The sequence below is a fragment of the Telopea speciosissima genome, chromosome 3, assembly GCF_018873765.1.
Source record: "Telopea speciosissima isolate NSW1024214 ecotype Mountain lineage chromosome 3, Tspe_v1, whole genome shotgun sequence".
In the NCBI taxonomy this organism is placed as follows: Eukaryota; Viridiplantae; Streptophyta; class Magnoliopsida; order Proteales; family Proteaceae; genus Telopea; species Telopea speciosissima.
Window position 1 is genome coordinate 66,175,155 of NC_057918.1, and position 14,739 is coordinate 66,189,893.

General features: G+C 40.7%; 1 protein-coding gene across 4 annotated transcripts in view; it reads right to left on the minus strand.

The window, feature by feature from the left end:
• Positions 1-13,771, minus strand: part of LOC122654354 (probable inactive histone-lysine N-methyltransferase SUVR2) — a 35,986-nt gene extending 22,215 nt beyond the window's left edge. Inside the window, exons 1-6 of one of the 4 annotated variants that reach the window (XM_043848418.1) lie at positions 13,468-13,515; positions 12,851-12,886; positions 12,011-12,242; positions 11,204-11,918; positions 9,732-10,990; positions 9,367-9,632 (exon numbers count right to left, since the gene is read on the minus strand). In XM_043848418.1, coding sequence (XP_043704353.1) covers positions 9,367-9,632; positions 9,732-10,990; positions 11,204-11,918; positions 12,011-12,193 — 2,423 coding nt within the window. In that variant the 5' untranslated portion in view covers positions 12,194-12,242; positions 12,851-12,886; positions 13,468-13,515. Of the gene's footprint in view, positions 1-9,366; positions 9,633-9,731; positions 10,991-11,203; positions 11,919-12,010; positions 12,243-12,850; positions 12,889-13,466 lie in introns of those variants that run through there. The other 3 variants (XM_043848421.1, XM_043848420.1, XM_043848419.1) reach the window with 3 other exon arrangements.
• Positions 13,772-14,739: the final 968 nt, after the last annotated feature.

Genomic DNA, 14,739 nt, shown 5'->3' on the forward strand with positions numbered 1-14,739 from the left:
TAGTGCTGTCCAGAGGCCTGCCAGTAGTGCTCCAAGGTGAACAATCAACCTCCCAAGTCGATAGGGTTGATTTCCAAAAAATAGGAGCAGTCCAAAAATCGCAGAGAATAAAAACAGCAGCTATCATGAACTGTAATTAGGGCATATAATGTGAGTTGGGATGGAGGGCAGCAACTAGACCATTATGGGATCACCTCATTAGTGCTGCCCTTGAAGGATGGAGAGAACCAAGGAAGGGGGAAGAAGAAAAAGAAACAAACTCGATGGAGAAGGGTGGAGGAGAAGAACGATGGAGGGGGGGGAAGGTTTTGAAACCCTAGATCAAAGAACATGGCTTTGATACCATGTTAACAAAACCAGAAATAGAGGAATGCTTGAATGATCGATGTGATCAGCCAAGCCATATATTTATGACTTCAAAAATTACATCAAGGTGACAATTATACCCCTGCCATAGCCGACATAGCTAGGCAGTACATAAAAACACAAAATAAGACACCAAAGTGACCAGAATACCCCCACGGTATTCTGGTGTACATTATTCAACAATACCCAAGGAAAACACATGGTGGAAGACCAAATAAAGCTTCACTTAGAAAGACAACGGAAAAGGAAGACAGATTTCGAAGGACATAAGAAGGCATACGATTGATCAAATGACAACTGTCAAAATAGTAGTTCCCAAAATTTTGGGTACACTCATATAAAAGATCAAAGATTTTAGCAATGTCATAACAAATGGCGGTTTTTCTTTTCTGCTACACCATTTTGTTGAGGTGTATAAGGACAGCTAGTTTGATGGATAATGCCATTATCAAAACAAAAGGATGAAATTTCACATTTAGTAATCTCATGAGCATTATCAATACACAGAAGTTTTAAACAAACACCAAACTAAAGTTTTGTTTCATTATAAATTGTTTAAAAACAAACACAAACTCAAAATCGTCCTTTAAAAGATACAACCATGTCATTCGAGAGTGATCATCGACAAAAGTGACAAATAAGAAAAACCTGACCAACTTTTAACCCTACATGGACCCCAAATATCAAAATGAACAAAACTAGATAAGGATTGACTCGTAGACACACTACGAGAAGGAAAAACATTATAGTGAGGTAATGATTACCAAGCTCATAAGCTTCACACTTTATATGGAAGATAGGCTTACAACTAGAGACCATATGTTGCAGCTTGGAGAGATATAGATGATGTCCCATCCAGTAATGCCAATAAAGTGAAGATGCACCAATATAAGCAACAGACGTTGTAATAGATGAGGAAGCAAAGTCAAAATAATACAAGTCATCCCTCTCATGCCCTCCATCAATTGTCATATTTGTTTTGAGATCCTGAAATACATAATGGAAAGGATAAGAAGTGATGGAGCAACTTAGATTCTTTATAATTGACTAACAGATAAAAGACTAACCGGTTACATAGAAACATGAAGCACAGCAGAGAATGAAAGGGAAGAAGAGTAATTGCCCCATGACCAGAAATATTAGTAGAAGATCCATCTGAAAGAATAACTTGAGATGGACAATTAGACTTATGAAACCTAGGAAGCATCTAAATTAATGACCTAGGGAATAGGAGATGGAAAAACTAAACAAATGGGTATACTTGAATGATCTAAAGTAGTCGTAGATGTGGAAGTGGATGTCTCAAGCTGATGAACAAGTTTTAGTAGTTGATTAACCAGCTCATCACAAGATACTGAAGAAGAGGAACCACCTCCAGAAGAACTATGATTGGTGTCGTGAGATGATACCATCTTAGCACTCCCATTGATCATTGATGTGTTAGCAAACTGCTATGCCCATTGAGGTTTACCATACTTCAACCAACACTTCTCAACTGTATGATCAGTGCATCCACAATGTGTATACTATCTGACGGACTGATCAAGTTTTATCCACCACCACCACCCAGACCACGTCCACAGAACCACGTCCTTAGCTACGAAAACCAGAGCCACAACCAAGTCCACCTGTAACGCGCAAGAAAAAGGGCATAGTACCAGCCCGCTTGGGAGATCGGTGAGGTGTCCACACCAAGAGATAGCTTAGTACCAGGGGGTTTGGGAGATCAGTAAGGGGATGCAAACTTAGTCCCACATTGGCTAAAGAGGGAGATCTTGAGCTATAAATAAAGGGTGGCATCCTCTACTTGGTATGACGCATTTTAAAGCCATAAAACCCATGGGCAAAAGCACACAATATCATGCCAAGGAGGGGCTAGGTCGTTATACCACCATTGCCAATAATTAAGGCAAAACTATCCTTAGAAGAGGAAGTGGATTAGGGGGCACAAAGCAACAAACAGTTGAATCTTGTATTCCTCATTCATAAAGGGAAATTTCCAACCAACTAGTTAACCCTTGACAAGCTGAAGATTAAAGTTTAATCCAGATAAAAAATTAGTAAACAAGAATTCAACATACTACGATTTGACTATTTGAGAGCTTCAATATCAGTAAAGGGGCTGTTATACATTGAGTTCCCCCCACATGCCCTTTAGAGCTGTTATCGTGATCATGGTATTAGCGCAGAGAGCTAATACCGAGAGCACAGTTAGGAGGGTATATTAGTCTATTATTTATTAGGTTGTTTCTTTTATTTATTTAGGTGTTTACTATTTTACCCTTTAAGTGATTACATAATGAAGGTTTAGAGGAGAGTAACATATTTCATGAAACTCTCCCAATTCTGCAGATTCTCTTCTCCTCTTCTCTCTCGGCTTCTCTTGTTCTTCTTCTTCCTTTTTCTTCATTAGTTTACATGCTTTCAGAGCTGTAAGGACTGCTACAGATTTCGTGGATCACTGCTTCCCTTATCTACAGCATTCGATTGAAGTTTTAAATATTTTTTGAAGACTAGAAGCACTTGCGGTTTCTTCTATTTTTTGTTTGAAGGGGTGCAGCACCCTATACTGTTTTTTGGATTTGTATAGAGACTAGTTCATGCTATGAATTAAGAACTAGGTCTCTCTTTTTGTTTGAGGAATATTTGAAGGAGTTTTTCGATGAAATGAAGATTTTGTCAGGGTTTTGGTTGAGGAGATCGATTGCTGCCTCCACTGTCTGTATCGGATTTTGTCAGGGTTTTATCTGAGGGAATTGATTGCTGCCTTTTGCTGCCTCTATTGACTTCTACCAAGGTTCTTTAGTCTTTATCGATTTCTGTCCCTGGTTTCAGCATTCTTCATTCTCTTTCGTCTTCACTTCATCAAGTAGATTATGGATGATGAGTTGAAATCTGTTGAAGGTTAAAAGTCAATAACAATAGAGATTTTTTCTTCCTCTTCCAATCGTATTACCGAGAAGAAGTTGGAAGGGGTTACCAATTTTTTGCAGCGGAAGAAAATTGTTCGGCTAGTGTTAACAGGCCGTGATCAGCACAAACACCTTTTCCACACTAAGCCTGAGAATGACCCTTCGTGGGAGACAATTGATGCTCGAATCTTGGGACAGATGCTGAATTCTATGGATCACTAAATTGTGGACTTGGTGACACACATTGACACAGTGAAGGAGTTGTGGGAGTATCTTAATGTTTTGTATTCTGGACAAAACAATCTTTCCCGCATTTATGACTTGTCCCAAGAGTTCTACAGGGTTGATAGGAAGGGTCATACTTTGACCCAGTACTGTGCTGATTTTAAGAGAATGTATGAAGAGCTTAATTCCTTACTTCCTATCACTGCCAAATGCCACTGTGGAACAAATGCAGAACCAGCGGGAACAACTTGCTGTTATGGGTTTTTTGGGAGGTCTTGGGAAGGAATTTGGCTCTATTCGCTCCCAAATTCTTGGTGGTGACAAGGTCGCCACTTTGTCTGAAACCTTTTCCAAGGTTCTTCGTGTTTCTCAGGAACACACTACTGATGGTGATACTTCAGCCCTGGCTTCTTTCCCATCCAACCGTGTGCCCAACAGCGGGGCTGGTAGTGGTGGTAATGTCAGTTCTGGTGGTGGCCGTGGTCGTGGTGGTGGGGTTGGTGTTTCTAGTAAGGCACCTACCTTGGGTATTCAGGGTACCTCTGATGTTTCTGGTGGTTCCATGCGCACTTGTCATCATTGTGGTCGTCCAAGACATATCCAACGTTTCTGTTGGAAACTTCATGGCAAACCAACTCAGCAACAGTTTGCCAATTCTGCTACAACTGATTCTCCTATTTCTCCACAGCCTGAGGGTAAAACTATGAAGATGTCTGATGATGAATATGCCCGTTATACACAATTTCAGATTTCTCAACCAGCCCAGCCTCCAACTGCGACCTTTGTTCAAACAGGTAATGCCACTGCATGCCTTTCGACTGTCTCTTCCCGTCCCTGGATCATTGATTCAGGGGCCTCCGAGCACATGACTAGCGTTTCAGGTATACTTTCTTCTTTTAAGCAATCCTCTTCGATTGTCACTTTAGCTAATGGTTCCTTGGCTAAGGTGACTGGTACTGGTACTGTCCATATTATACCTTCACTTTCTTTGCCTTCCGTTCTTTATGTTCCTAATTTTCCTTTTAACCTTTTCTCTGTTAGTCGGTTTATTAAAACCCATAACTGTTCTGTAACCTTTTCTTTCGACTCTTGTGTATTTCAGGATCTTTCGTCGAAGAGGATGATTGGTAGAGGTCGTGCATCAGGAGGACTTTACATACTTGAGGACACTTCATCTATGGCGTGTACCGGTGTGGCGTCACCCCACCAGATTAATTGTCGTTTGGGTCATCCTTCGTTGGAGAGTTTGAAGCTTCTTGATGGTCGTTTTCGGTCAATTTCTAGCTTTAATTGTGAGCCGTGTCAATTTGGGAAACTCCACCGTGCGAGTTATCCCCCTAGAGTCAATAAACGGTCTGACCAACCACTGTCTTTAGTTCATTCAGATGTTTGGGGTCCATGTCCTGTCGTTTCCACTTTGGGTTTTCATTACTTTGTAACTTTTGTTGATGATTATTCCAGGGTTACCTGGATCTATTTAATGAAAAATCGTTCTGGGTTATTTTCCATATTCTGTGCATTTGTGAATGAAGTGAATAATCAGTTTTCACACTCTTTGCGTGTTCTTCGTAGTGATAATGCTAAGGAATATTTTTCTGCTCCTTTTGCTGATTTTATGACTCAGCGTGGTATTATTCATCAATCCTCTTGTGCCTACACCCCCCAGCAAAATGGTGTGGCTGAGAGGAAAAATAGACATTTGATGGAGGTTACTCGTTGTCTCTTGTTTGAGATGAAAGTGGCTAAATCCTTTTGGGCAAATGTTGTTTTAACCTCGTGTTATCTCATTACTCGTATGCCTTCTTCAGTTTTACGTGGTGGTATTCCTTTTTCTTTGTTGTTTCCTTCTGCGCCACTGTTTGTTTTGCACCACGTGTTTCCAAGTTGGATCCCAAGGCTCTCAAGTGTATGTTTGTTAGTTATTCTCGCACTCAAAAGGGTTATCGTTGTTATTCTTTTGACTTGCAAAAATATTTTGTTACAGCTGATGTATCTTTCTTTGAGTCTACACCGTTTGTTCATTCTTCTAGTACTGTGTCTGACTTGGATGATGATAATCCTGTTACTGTTGTTCGGTCTACTATTCACCATGCTCTGCAGGCTGCCTCATTACCGGCACCTCAACCTAGTGTGTTTCAACGTCACCAATGGAAAGTATGTCCTTGGACCCCTGCTACATCGACTTCTACGCCATCTCCTACTTTGCCAGCAGATCCTGTGATAGGTAATGATCCTCCTCCTTTGGAACCTTCTTCTGATCTTGATATTCCTATTGCTCGTCGTAAGGGCGTTAGGGCCTGTACCCAACACCCCATTTCTAACTTTGTTTCCTATGATGGTTTGTCTTCCACCTTTCATTCTTGTTTACATACTGTTGAGAACCATCCTGTTCCTAAGTCTGTCACAGAGGCATTGTCTAGTCCTGGTTGGAGCGCTGCTATGGGTGAGGAATTATCTGCATTGGAAGAAAATCAGACTTGGGATCTTGTTCCCTTACCTTCAGGGAAGACTACTATTGGTTGTCGCTGGGTGTATGTGGTGAAGGTGAATCCTGATGGGTCCTTGGCTCGCTTGAAAGCCCGTCTGGTTGCCAAGGGGTATGCCCAAGTATATGGTGTGGATTACTTGGATACCTTTTCTCCCGTGGCAAAGCTTACTTCTGTTCGTATTTTGATATCTCTGGCTGCTACTTAACATTGGCCCTTACATCAGCTTGATGTTAAGAATGCATTCTTGCATGGTGATTTGCATGAAGAAGTTTATATGGAGCAATCTCCTGAGTTAGTTGCTCAGGGGGAGTCTGGCTTGGTGTGTAAATTGAAGAAATCTCTCTATGGGCTGAAACAGTCTCCTAGAGCTTGGTTCGGCAGGTTTACTGAAGTTGTGTTAGAGTTTGGGCTGACACGGTGTGATAGTGATCATTCTGTATTTTTCCGCTGTTCTGAAGGTGGAAAATTGTTTCTTGTGGTTTATGTTGATGATATAGTCATCACAGGAAATGATGTTTCTGGAATTGATAGTTTGAAGGCACACTTGCAGCAGAAATTTCAGACCAAGGACTTGGGAAGGCTGAAATATTTTTTGGGTGTAGAAGTTGCTCAGTCAAAGAAAAGGATCTCGCTCTGACAGCGGAAATATATTCTTGATCTTCCGTCAGAAACAGGAATGCTAGGTTCTAAACCTCTAGATACTCCTATGGATCCTAATTTAAAACTTGTTACAAAAGATGGTGAGATTTTAGGTGATCCAGAAAAGTATCGGAGGCTTGTTGGAAAATTGAACTATCTCACAGTGACTAGGCCTGATATAGCTTTTCCAGTTAGTGTGGTGAGTCAGTTTTTGTCTGCTCCTCGGACATCTCATTGGGAGGTTGTTGTGCATATTTTACGCTATCTTCAAAAGGCTCCTGGACGTGATCTTCTCTACAGTGATCATGGTCATGGGCGGATAGTAGGTTTTTCAGATGCTGACTGGGCAGGATCTCCAGTTGACAGACGATCTACTACAGCTTGCTGTGTATTTGTTGGTGGAAATTTGGTGTCCTAGAAGAGTAAGAAACAGACAGTTGTTGCCCGTTCCAGTACAGCAGTCAGAATACAGGGCTATGGCACATGTTACCTGTGAGTTGATGTGGGTAAAGCAATTAATGACTGAACTTGGCTTTGTTGATGGTGCTCCAATGAAACTGTGGTGTGATAATCAAGTTGCTGTCCATATTGCTTCAAATCCGGTGTTTCATGAGAGGACGAAACACATTGAGGTTGACTGTCCGTACAGGAGAACAACTCGCAGACATGTTCACAAAGTCATTGGGAAGTGCAAGAGTGGATTATATTTGTAACAAGCTGGGCATGATTGACATCTATGCTCCAACTTGAGGGGGAGTGTTATCGTGATCTTGGTATTAGCACAGAGAGCTAATACCGAGAGCACAGTGAGGAGGGTATATTAGTCTATTAGTTATTAGGTTATTTCTTTTATTTATTTAGGTGTTTACTGTTTTACCCTTTAAGTGATTACATAATGAAGGTTTAGAGGAGAGTAACATATATCGTGAAATTCTCCCAATTCTGTAGATTCTCTTCTCCTCTTCTCTCTCGGCTTCTCTTCTTCTTCTTCTTCCTTTTTCTTCATTGGTTTACAAGAGCACTATAATAATCACCAACTAACTTGACATTCTATTTAAAAAGAATGAGAGAAAAAATTCATATAGATTATATACTATTGTAATATGGGAATAAGGGTAATTATGTCATTAGGGTTTCTATTTTGTTGTTGTAGGGGCATTAATGTACTTGTACCTTCTATAATTTTTGGAGCCCATTCTATAATTTTTGGCGCCTTAATGGACGCCAAAACCCTAGTCATCTCTCCCTCCCTCCCGAGTCTCGCCCCTCTCACCTTCTCCTGCAACGCAATAACTTTTTCCACCCTAGGTGGAGTTTTTTCCCACCTGGGACCTTTTCTTGTTTTTCCCATGATCTAAACCAGTAGATTTCGTTTTGTTTGTTTGCTGCAACTGGCGTAGCATGTGTTGGTGAGCTTCTTGAGACTTTCCCTCGCTCCCTATTAACTCCATCAAGCTAGAAGGGAGCAATTACTTGATGTAGTTGAGATCCATCTTTCTCTTCATTGATTCCCAAGGTTTTTTGGGTATCTTACACATGAATCTGAGAAGCCTATGACTGCTGGTGCACCTCAGAAGTTTTGACCACTCCCTCGTTATGTCGTTTCTTCTGAATTCGATGACTCCTACTATTGCACGGGGATATCTCTTGATGCACAGGACAGGCAAGATCTGGATGGCAGAAAATGATACATATTCCCAAGTGGGGAATGATGCCCAAGTTTTTGAATTTAGAAAGAAGATCCATGAGACAAAGCAAAAGGAGTTATCCCTTTCTCAAATCTACTATGCATTGAGAGGTATGTGTCAAGAACTAGATTTTTATGATGACTTTCAAGTTGTTTGTTCTACTGATGCTACTGCTTTCAAGAAGCGTGAGGACAAGCTCCACATATATGATTTCTTGGCTGGTCTAAATGTGGAGTTTGATCAGATACACACCCATGTCCTTAGTCGTGATCCATTCCCATCTCTAGGACAAGCTTATTCGATGGTTCAGTCCGAATATAGTCGTCGCTCTGCATGTTACACCCCATTACTCAAGAGAGATCTGCTCTTTACTTTGGTTCTGGTACTCAGCCCTGTGGCAGCTCTACACATTCCGGTGACCATTCCTAACACTGATAAGGAACCTGTGAAGTGCAAATATTATGGGAAGGAGCATCACACTAAGGAGTTTTGATGGAAACTCCATGGGAGACCCAACAATCCTCGTGGGCGAGGTCGTGGTAATCCTTATCATTCCCATGCCAATCACATTGAGTCGTCTGATGCTTCTACCTCTATTGGTGGCCGTTTATCACAGGATAGGTTGTCTTCGAGGCAGATTATGTTGAAGCTCAAAGGATGAGATTTTTATATTCATATTTTTTATGTGAAAGATAGGTGCTACTCTTTGTCTATTTTTGATGAATTACATGAAACATTTATCAAGAAGGAACAAGGTTAAACAAAAATGCTCGTGAAAACAATCATAAAAAGGACACGAAAAAGGCCCCATACATAGTCTGTCTCCATTATAGAAAGGTGAACGTAAAAGTCTTGATACAAGCACACAAATAACCAACAAATTAAGAGGAAGTCTGGATAGCATAAAATCTTTCAAGGAAAACTCACTAAAATGGCCAAAAATAAATTTATGCTTAGAACCAAACATCATTTATTTAATGATATAAACCTACTAAGCAGGCATTGCATATAACCAAAAGAATAAGATAGTTTTTGTTAGTCAATTACCTATGATTAACAAATCTGGCAACATTTCCATAAAATGTAGCATCTAAACAGAGAGCTTCTTCATCGTTTAATACTCCCTCAGAGCCCCAATCAGCATCAAGAAGCACAGGGTATGTATGTCTCTCCTTTCCTGAGCTTCGCATATTGCGCTCGTATAGCTCAGTGTTTGTTACAACTTCGCCCACATACTCACACACAAAGGTACCTTTAGGAAGATCTTCAAGTGTCCGGAGACCCCACCCTTTTCCTTCAGGTGTCATAAACACCTGAAACATAACATATATTGAATAACTGCAATTGTGTGTGTAACTTCAGACAAATTTGCACCTCAACTAACAAAGGATAGCAAAGAGACAATTTCTGACCTGCAAGTTGCATATTATGCCTCGCTGCACTACTCGATTTCCACATTGCTTGTTGCAACCACACTTACTCCAGCATTCTTTAATAAACTTCCTCACTAAGTGGCCCTTACATGGGTCAGCCAATTCATCATTCTTTGACCTTTCTAGAGGGCAATCTTTGCAATAAACACGTCGTGGGTGTCCGTCAGGGTCACGACTCATAGAAATACACTCATCCAGAAACCTTTCCTTCACTCTCCCTTCCAGTGTGTACGCAAACTCACCCCCGGTTTCGCGTGCACATGCACAAGGTATGGAAGACAATAAACAATCACCAAAACAGCTTGAACAACAATCTTCATCTCCAATCCTCGCAAGTGAAAATTTCACATATGCACTTTGATAGACAATATTTTGTGGAATGTAGTAAAATAAGGGTGGATACTGCTCTCCACCAATTTCATTTACCAATGAAATTCTGACCCTTTCTTCCCCTTTAGATATGTCATTCACATCATGGGTAGGCCACGCATTACCAATCCGTCGCTGTTGGACAACCACTATACTACTTGAATTTCCTGTGTCTTGACCTTTTGGCTCCTTTTTCTTCTTATCCCTTTCGGTGTTGGAGTTCTCAACAGCTTTCCGGTGGAGTCGTGTAATGGGATCAAGGCTATCCGGGCCATTCATTGCTACAAGCCTTGAAACTTCTGGTACTAGAACCTTAAGATTACCTGACCCATTCGAAGAACCCACTGCAACCTTAAAATTGTTCTGAAAATTCTGCTCCACACCCAGAGCATTTATCAAACTAGAGTTTCCCAATGAATCAAGACGTGATTTTGCATTTCTTCCAACATCTTCCGTTTTATCATCCATGGAGTCAGTACCCAGTTCCAAAAAACACTGGCACAATTCTTTCATTAGATTCATCACAGAGAAATTGGGTTCAACAATTCGGTATGATTTTAGACACCTGTCCTCCACCATTTTAAGAACTTCATCCAGAGTCGGGACATGGAAGCCTGATTTCCCAAGGGCAGAATCACAGCTTAAAGAAATTTTAACCTCTCCCAGGGGTGATGAGGCAATCTCAAATCTAGCGGAAGATTCTTCAGAGTTAATTACAAGTTCATGCTCCTTTCCAGTCTCGCATTCTTTACCTGAAATGTAATCACCTTCATCTCCTGCATCCACAGACTGAGAAGCCTGGGACCGCTGACCATTAACTTCAGCACTAGAACCATTTCTGCTTAAAGAAGCCTTCATACTTACAGGACCTGAAAGATTTAAATAAAAAAATACAGCCAACTAGAGCAACATCAGTCATATTCTCCAGAAGCCCAAGCGTATCAAATGGGAGAGAGAATTTTATGAGTCATGAACAGTCATCATTTTCTATACCTGGACCTCATGCATGGAATAAAGCAGTTGCAGTCTAGCAGCTTATGGTAAGGCAATCAATGACAAGAAGAGAATACACACAAATATACCTTCATTTCTTGGGGGTCCTGGAAGTGGATGGATCATTGCGATTGGAACCTCAAACTGAGGCAAATCATCTGTGAATTCCTCAATTTTAGGTTCAATGAAGGCATTATTTCTCTGATTAGGAGCCTTTTCTCTAGGAAGAAGAACAATCCCAGGTTCAATCTTTGGCTCTTTAAGAGAGACTGTGTGAGATGCTCTCTTTGAAGGTGATCTTTTGTCTCTAAGAGCAATCTGAGGTGAAACGGGCTCCTTCCCTTTGTCTATAAAAACTGAATGTGATCTTTTATCTACAGGAGCAGTTTCAAGTGAAACAGGTTCTTTCCCTTTCTGTCTTTCAAATGTTTGAGGTGAAGCAGAGTAAGATTCAGTTCTTGCATCTCCTCTACAAATTTCTAATGGCACTGTTCTCTCCTGTCCAGAACAAGTTTGGGTTGAAGCAGATTCCTTTCCTGTGTTCTTCAGATGTGACATAGGTGAAACAGGCTCAGACTCTACTCTCTTGTCTCCAAACTGCATGGTTTCGGTTCTTTCCTGTCTGTGACAAGTTTCAGGCCCATCACCGTCCATTGTTGGTCTTTCAGGTGAACCTTCACCCAAAACAGGGCTGGAGTTACAACCTGAAGTCGATGCCTGACCACCTTGTTGCCTACGGAGTCTTTTCAGAGGAGGTTCAGACTCATTTGCAATCGACTCCCTTCTTTCTTTTTCTTCAGCTTCCTGATAGAAGAGATCAATAAAAACAGTGATATGTCAAGCAAAAGAAAGATTCAAACACATTAGCAGTTTAAAATCATACAGAAGATATTCACCTTAGATTCCTCGTACTCAAATATAGCATCTGCAAGAGCTCTATAATTTTCTTCTTCAATAAGCTCCCAGTTCTTATCATACAATCTCAAGAGATTTTTCAGGACAGGTTTAACAGTTTCCTCGGGGATTCCAATGGCCTTCATTGCGGCAAAAGCCTTTGCAACTCTTGGATTAGGTGCCATTTCTGATCAAACTATGAAAATGAATGTAACACCACCTATGCTCTTCCACCTGGGGTATGAAACTCCAAAAGTTTCTAAGTCATTTGGAAACCTGTAAGAAGGTAAGATACCTCTAGATTAATGTGTCAAGTTAGCACAATACCGCATATAGTAACCAGGTGAAGAAGCCATAGGGTAGCAAAATTGGAAATAAAAGAAGAAACTTTGCCATTGGGAAAATTTAAAAATTAATCATAAGAAGAAACTGAAAGAATTAAGTAAACACGCAATCATGATGCACAAAATCTATACAACAACAGTCATATAAGAATGTAAAAAAACTAGTGACCTGCAATGGTGAGAGACAATAATTACATTTAAAAACAAAGAAAAAGGATAATTAAATTGTCAACCTACAAGCAACAATGCCTGAAATGGGAGAAAACAACTGGACTAAAACATTAACCAAAATTAGCAAGAATTTTAAGAATCCAAGACCTCAGTTCAGAAAAAGAGCACATGCAACCGGTGGAACTTTAGTAAATATAAATTCCCTCCATACCCCCCCTCCCAAAAAAAAGTAATACCCAAAAAGAAACAGGTATACAACAATTTCCACTCCAGAGTGCACGAAAAAACATCATAAATCATGTAAACTTGACTATAGGGGAGCTTTACGAAATGCAGCAATGAAAAAGCTCCCTATTTAGCAAATACAAGATGTGAATGAAATATTGAGAAACTTGGGCCAGCATGCAAGAGTACAAGACTCAAAGGGACACATTATATAAGGCGAGGAAAACACCTTGAGAAAAGCTCAACTATCAATCAATAAAAATTGCAGACACCTTGAACGACATTGCAACTCAAAGAAAAAGGAAAAAAAAAATAGATTGGCACAAAGTTCAAAAGTTAATAAGCATACAGTAAAACCCACTATAATGATCAAACAACCCACCAGACCAGACCCGTCTCCAGTATCGAATCAAGCCACTGAAACCTAAACCCCCCCCCCAACACCCCCCCCCCCCCACAAAAAAAATCTATTTTTTAACTTTAGTCACAAATGAAAAGTGGAAAACGAAAGAAACAAAAAATGGGTTTCAGAAACAGAATCAACTACAACTGCAACGACTGAGGGGTATCTCAAGAAAGCACCTTTCGCAAGACAACACAAAAGAAGAGGGGGAGTGGGGACAAGAATAATGCACTATACACTCAATAACAATCATCAAGAACTGAAGAAAACTTCCAACGACTCAAACAAGTAAAATAAGGGAAAGCAGAAGCTTACGCAAACAAGTTCAACCTGCTCAAAGCATAAAACCAGAAGATAATTTCGTCCAAAACCCTCCAGAAAGATCCCAACTTGCTGAAAATCAAGTATCTAGCAACGATCGAAATCGACCATGAACAAATGGACCTGCATTAACAAGCAAATCCATTTAAAAGACATCAAAAGCTAGGGCACAGCGGATAGCACTAGAAAAGGAAAATCGCTCAGCAAAACACTGTTGTGACTTAGAGCTCTCCGCCAAATGAAGCACAGAGCCAGAGAAAGAGGCTGCAGAAGCAAGGGAACTATAAAAAGTAATAAGAGAGACGGGAAACGAAACGGTCTGTCTGGCTGTCAAATTTCATTTCAATCAACGTTACGTCATTGGCTGATAAAGTGTGCTTGGGAGTTTCAAGGATTACGTACATCTTTGCCTTCTAACCGTTGGATGGGATTTCGAAAATTGTCAGACTTAGAAAATGAAGAGAAAGAGAAGGATATATCGCACATGGTACTCGGTTAGATTTGGTGAGTAATTAAGGCTACATAAGGGGAATCTGATATTCTGAGTGGGATATTACTAACGTGCGCCTCCATGTAAAGCGTACGCTCCAACTTAATTGGGCCCATGGGCCAACTATTAGGGGTCATCGGGCTGGGCCGGGCATTTTAAAATCCCAACCCATTCCTAGGAGTCTTAAAGTCGGCCCAAGCATCACTAAGCCCTGTCTTTGTCTAGGCTCAGGGCGGGTTAGGGTAGGTTCGGGTTCATCGAACCAAATTGAAAACCCTACTAACTATAGACGAGGAGAGGGAAAGCACATAGGACATTAGAGAAAGGGGGAAGGGTGGAAGTAGGGTTGTAAATGGATAACCGAAAATCCGAATTCGATCCACATCCGTATCTGTTTAGGGGGCATCCGTATTCGATTAGAGATATCTTAAAAAAAATTCGAATACTTAATTATAAAAAATTAAGTAAATAACGATCTTGAGGGTTTTTGAAGATTCAACAGGTTCTAGAATATAAAGGAAAAAAGAATCATGATCTAAAACTATAGATTGAGAGTGAGTTGTATCTACTAGGGGGAAGAAGGTTCGGGTTACACAAGGTAGAGGTGTAAATGGATGGTCGAAAATCCGAATTCGATCCGCATCCGAATCCATCCGAATCCGTTTAGAGGTATCCGTATTCGACCAGGAAATATCCGAATCTGATTACATCCAATCCGTATCCGAGCCGAATCCGATCCGTTTACAGGCCTAGGTGGAAGGTTCATAGGCCAATTAA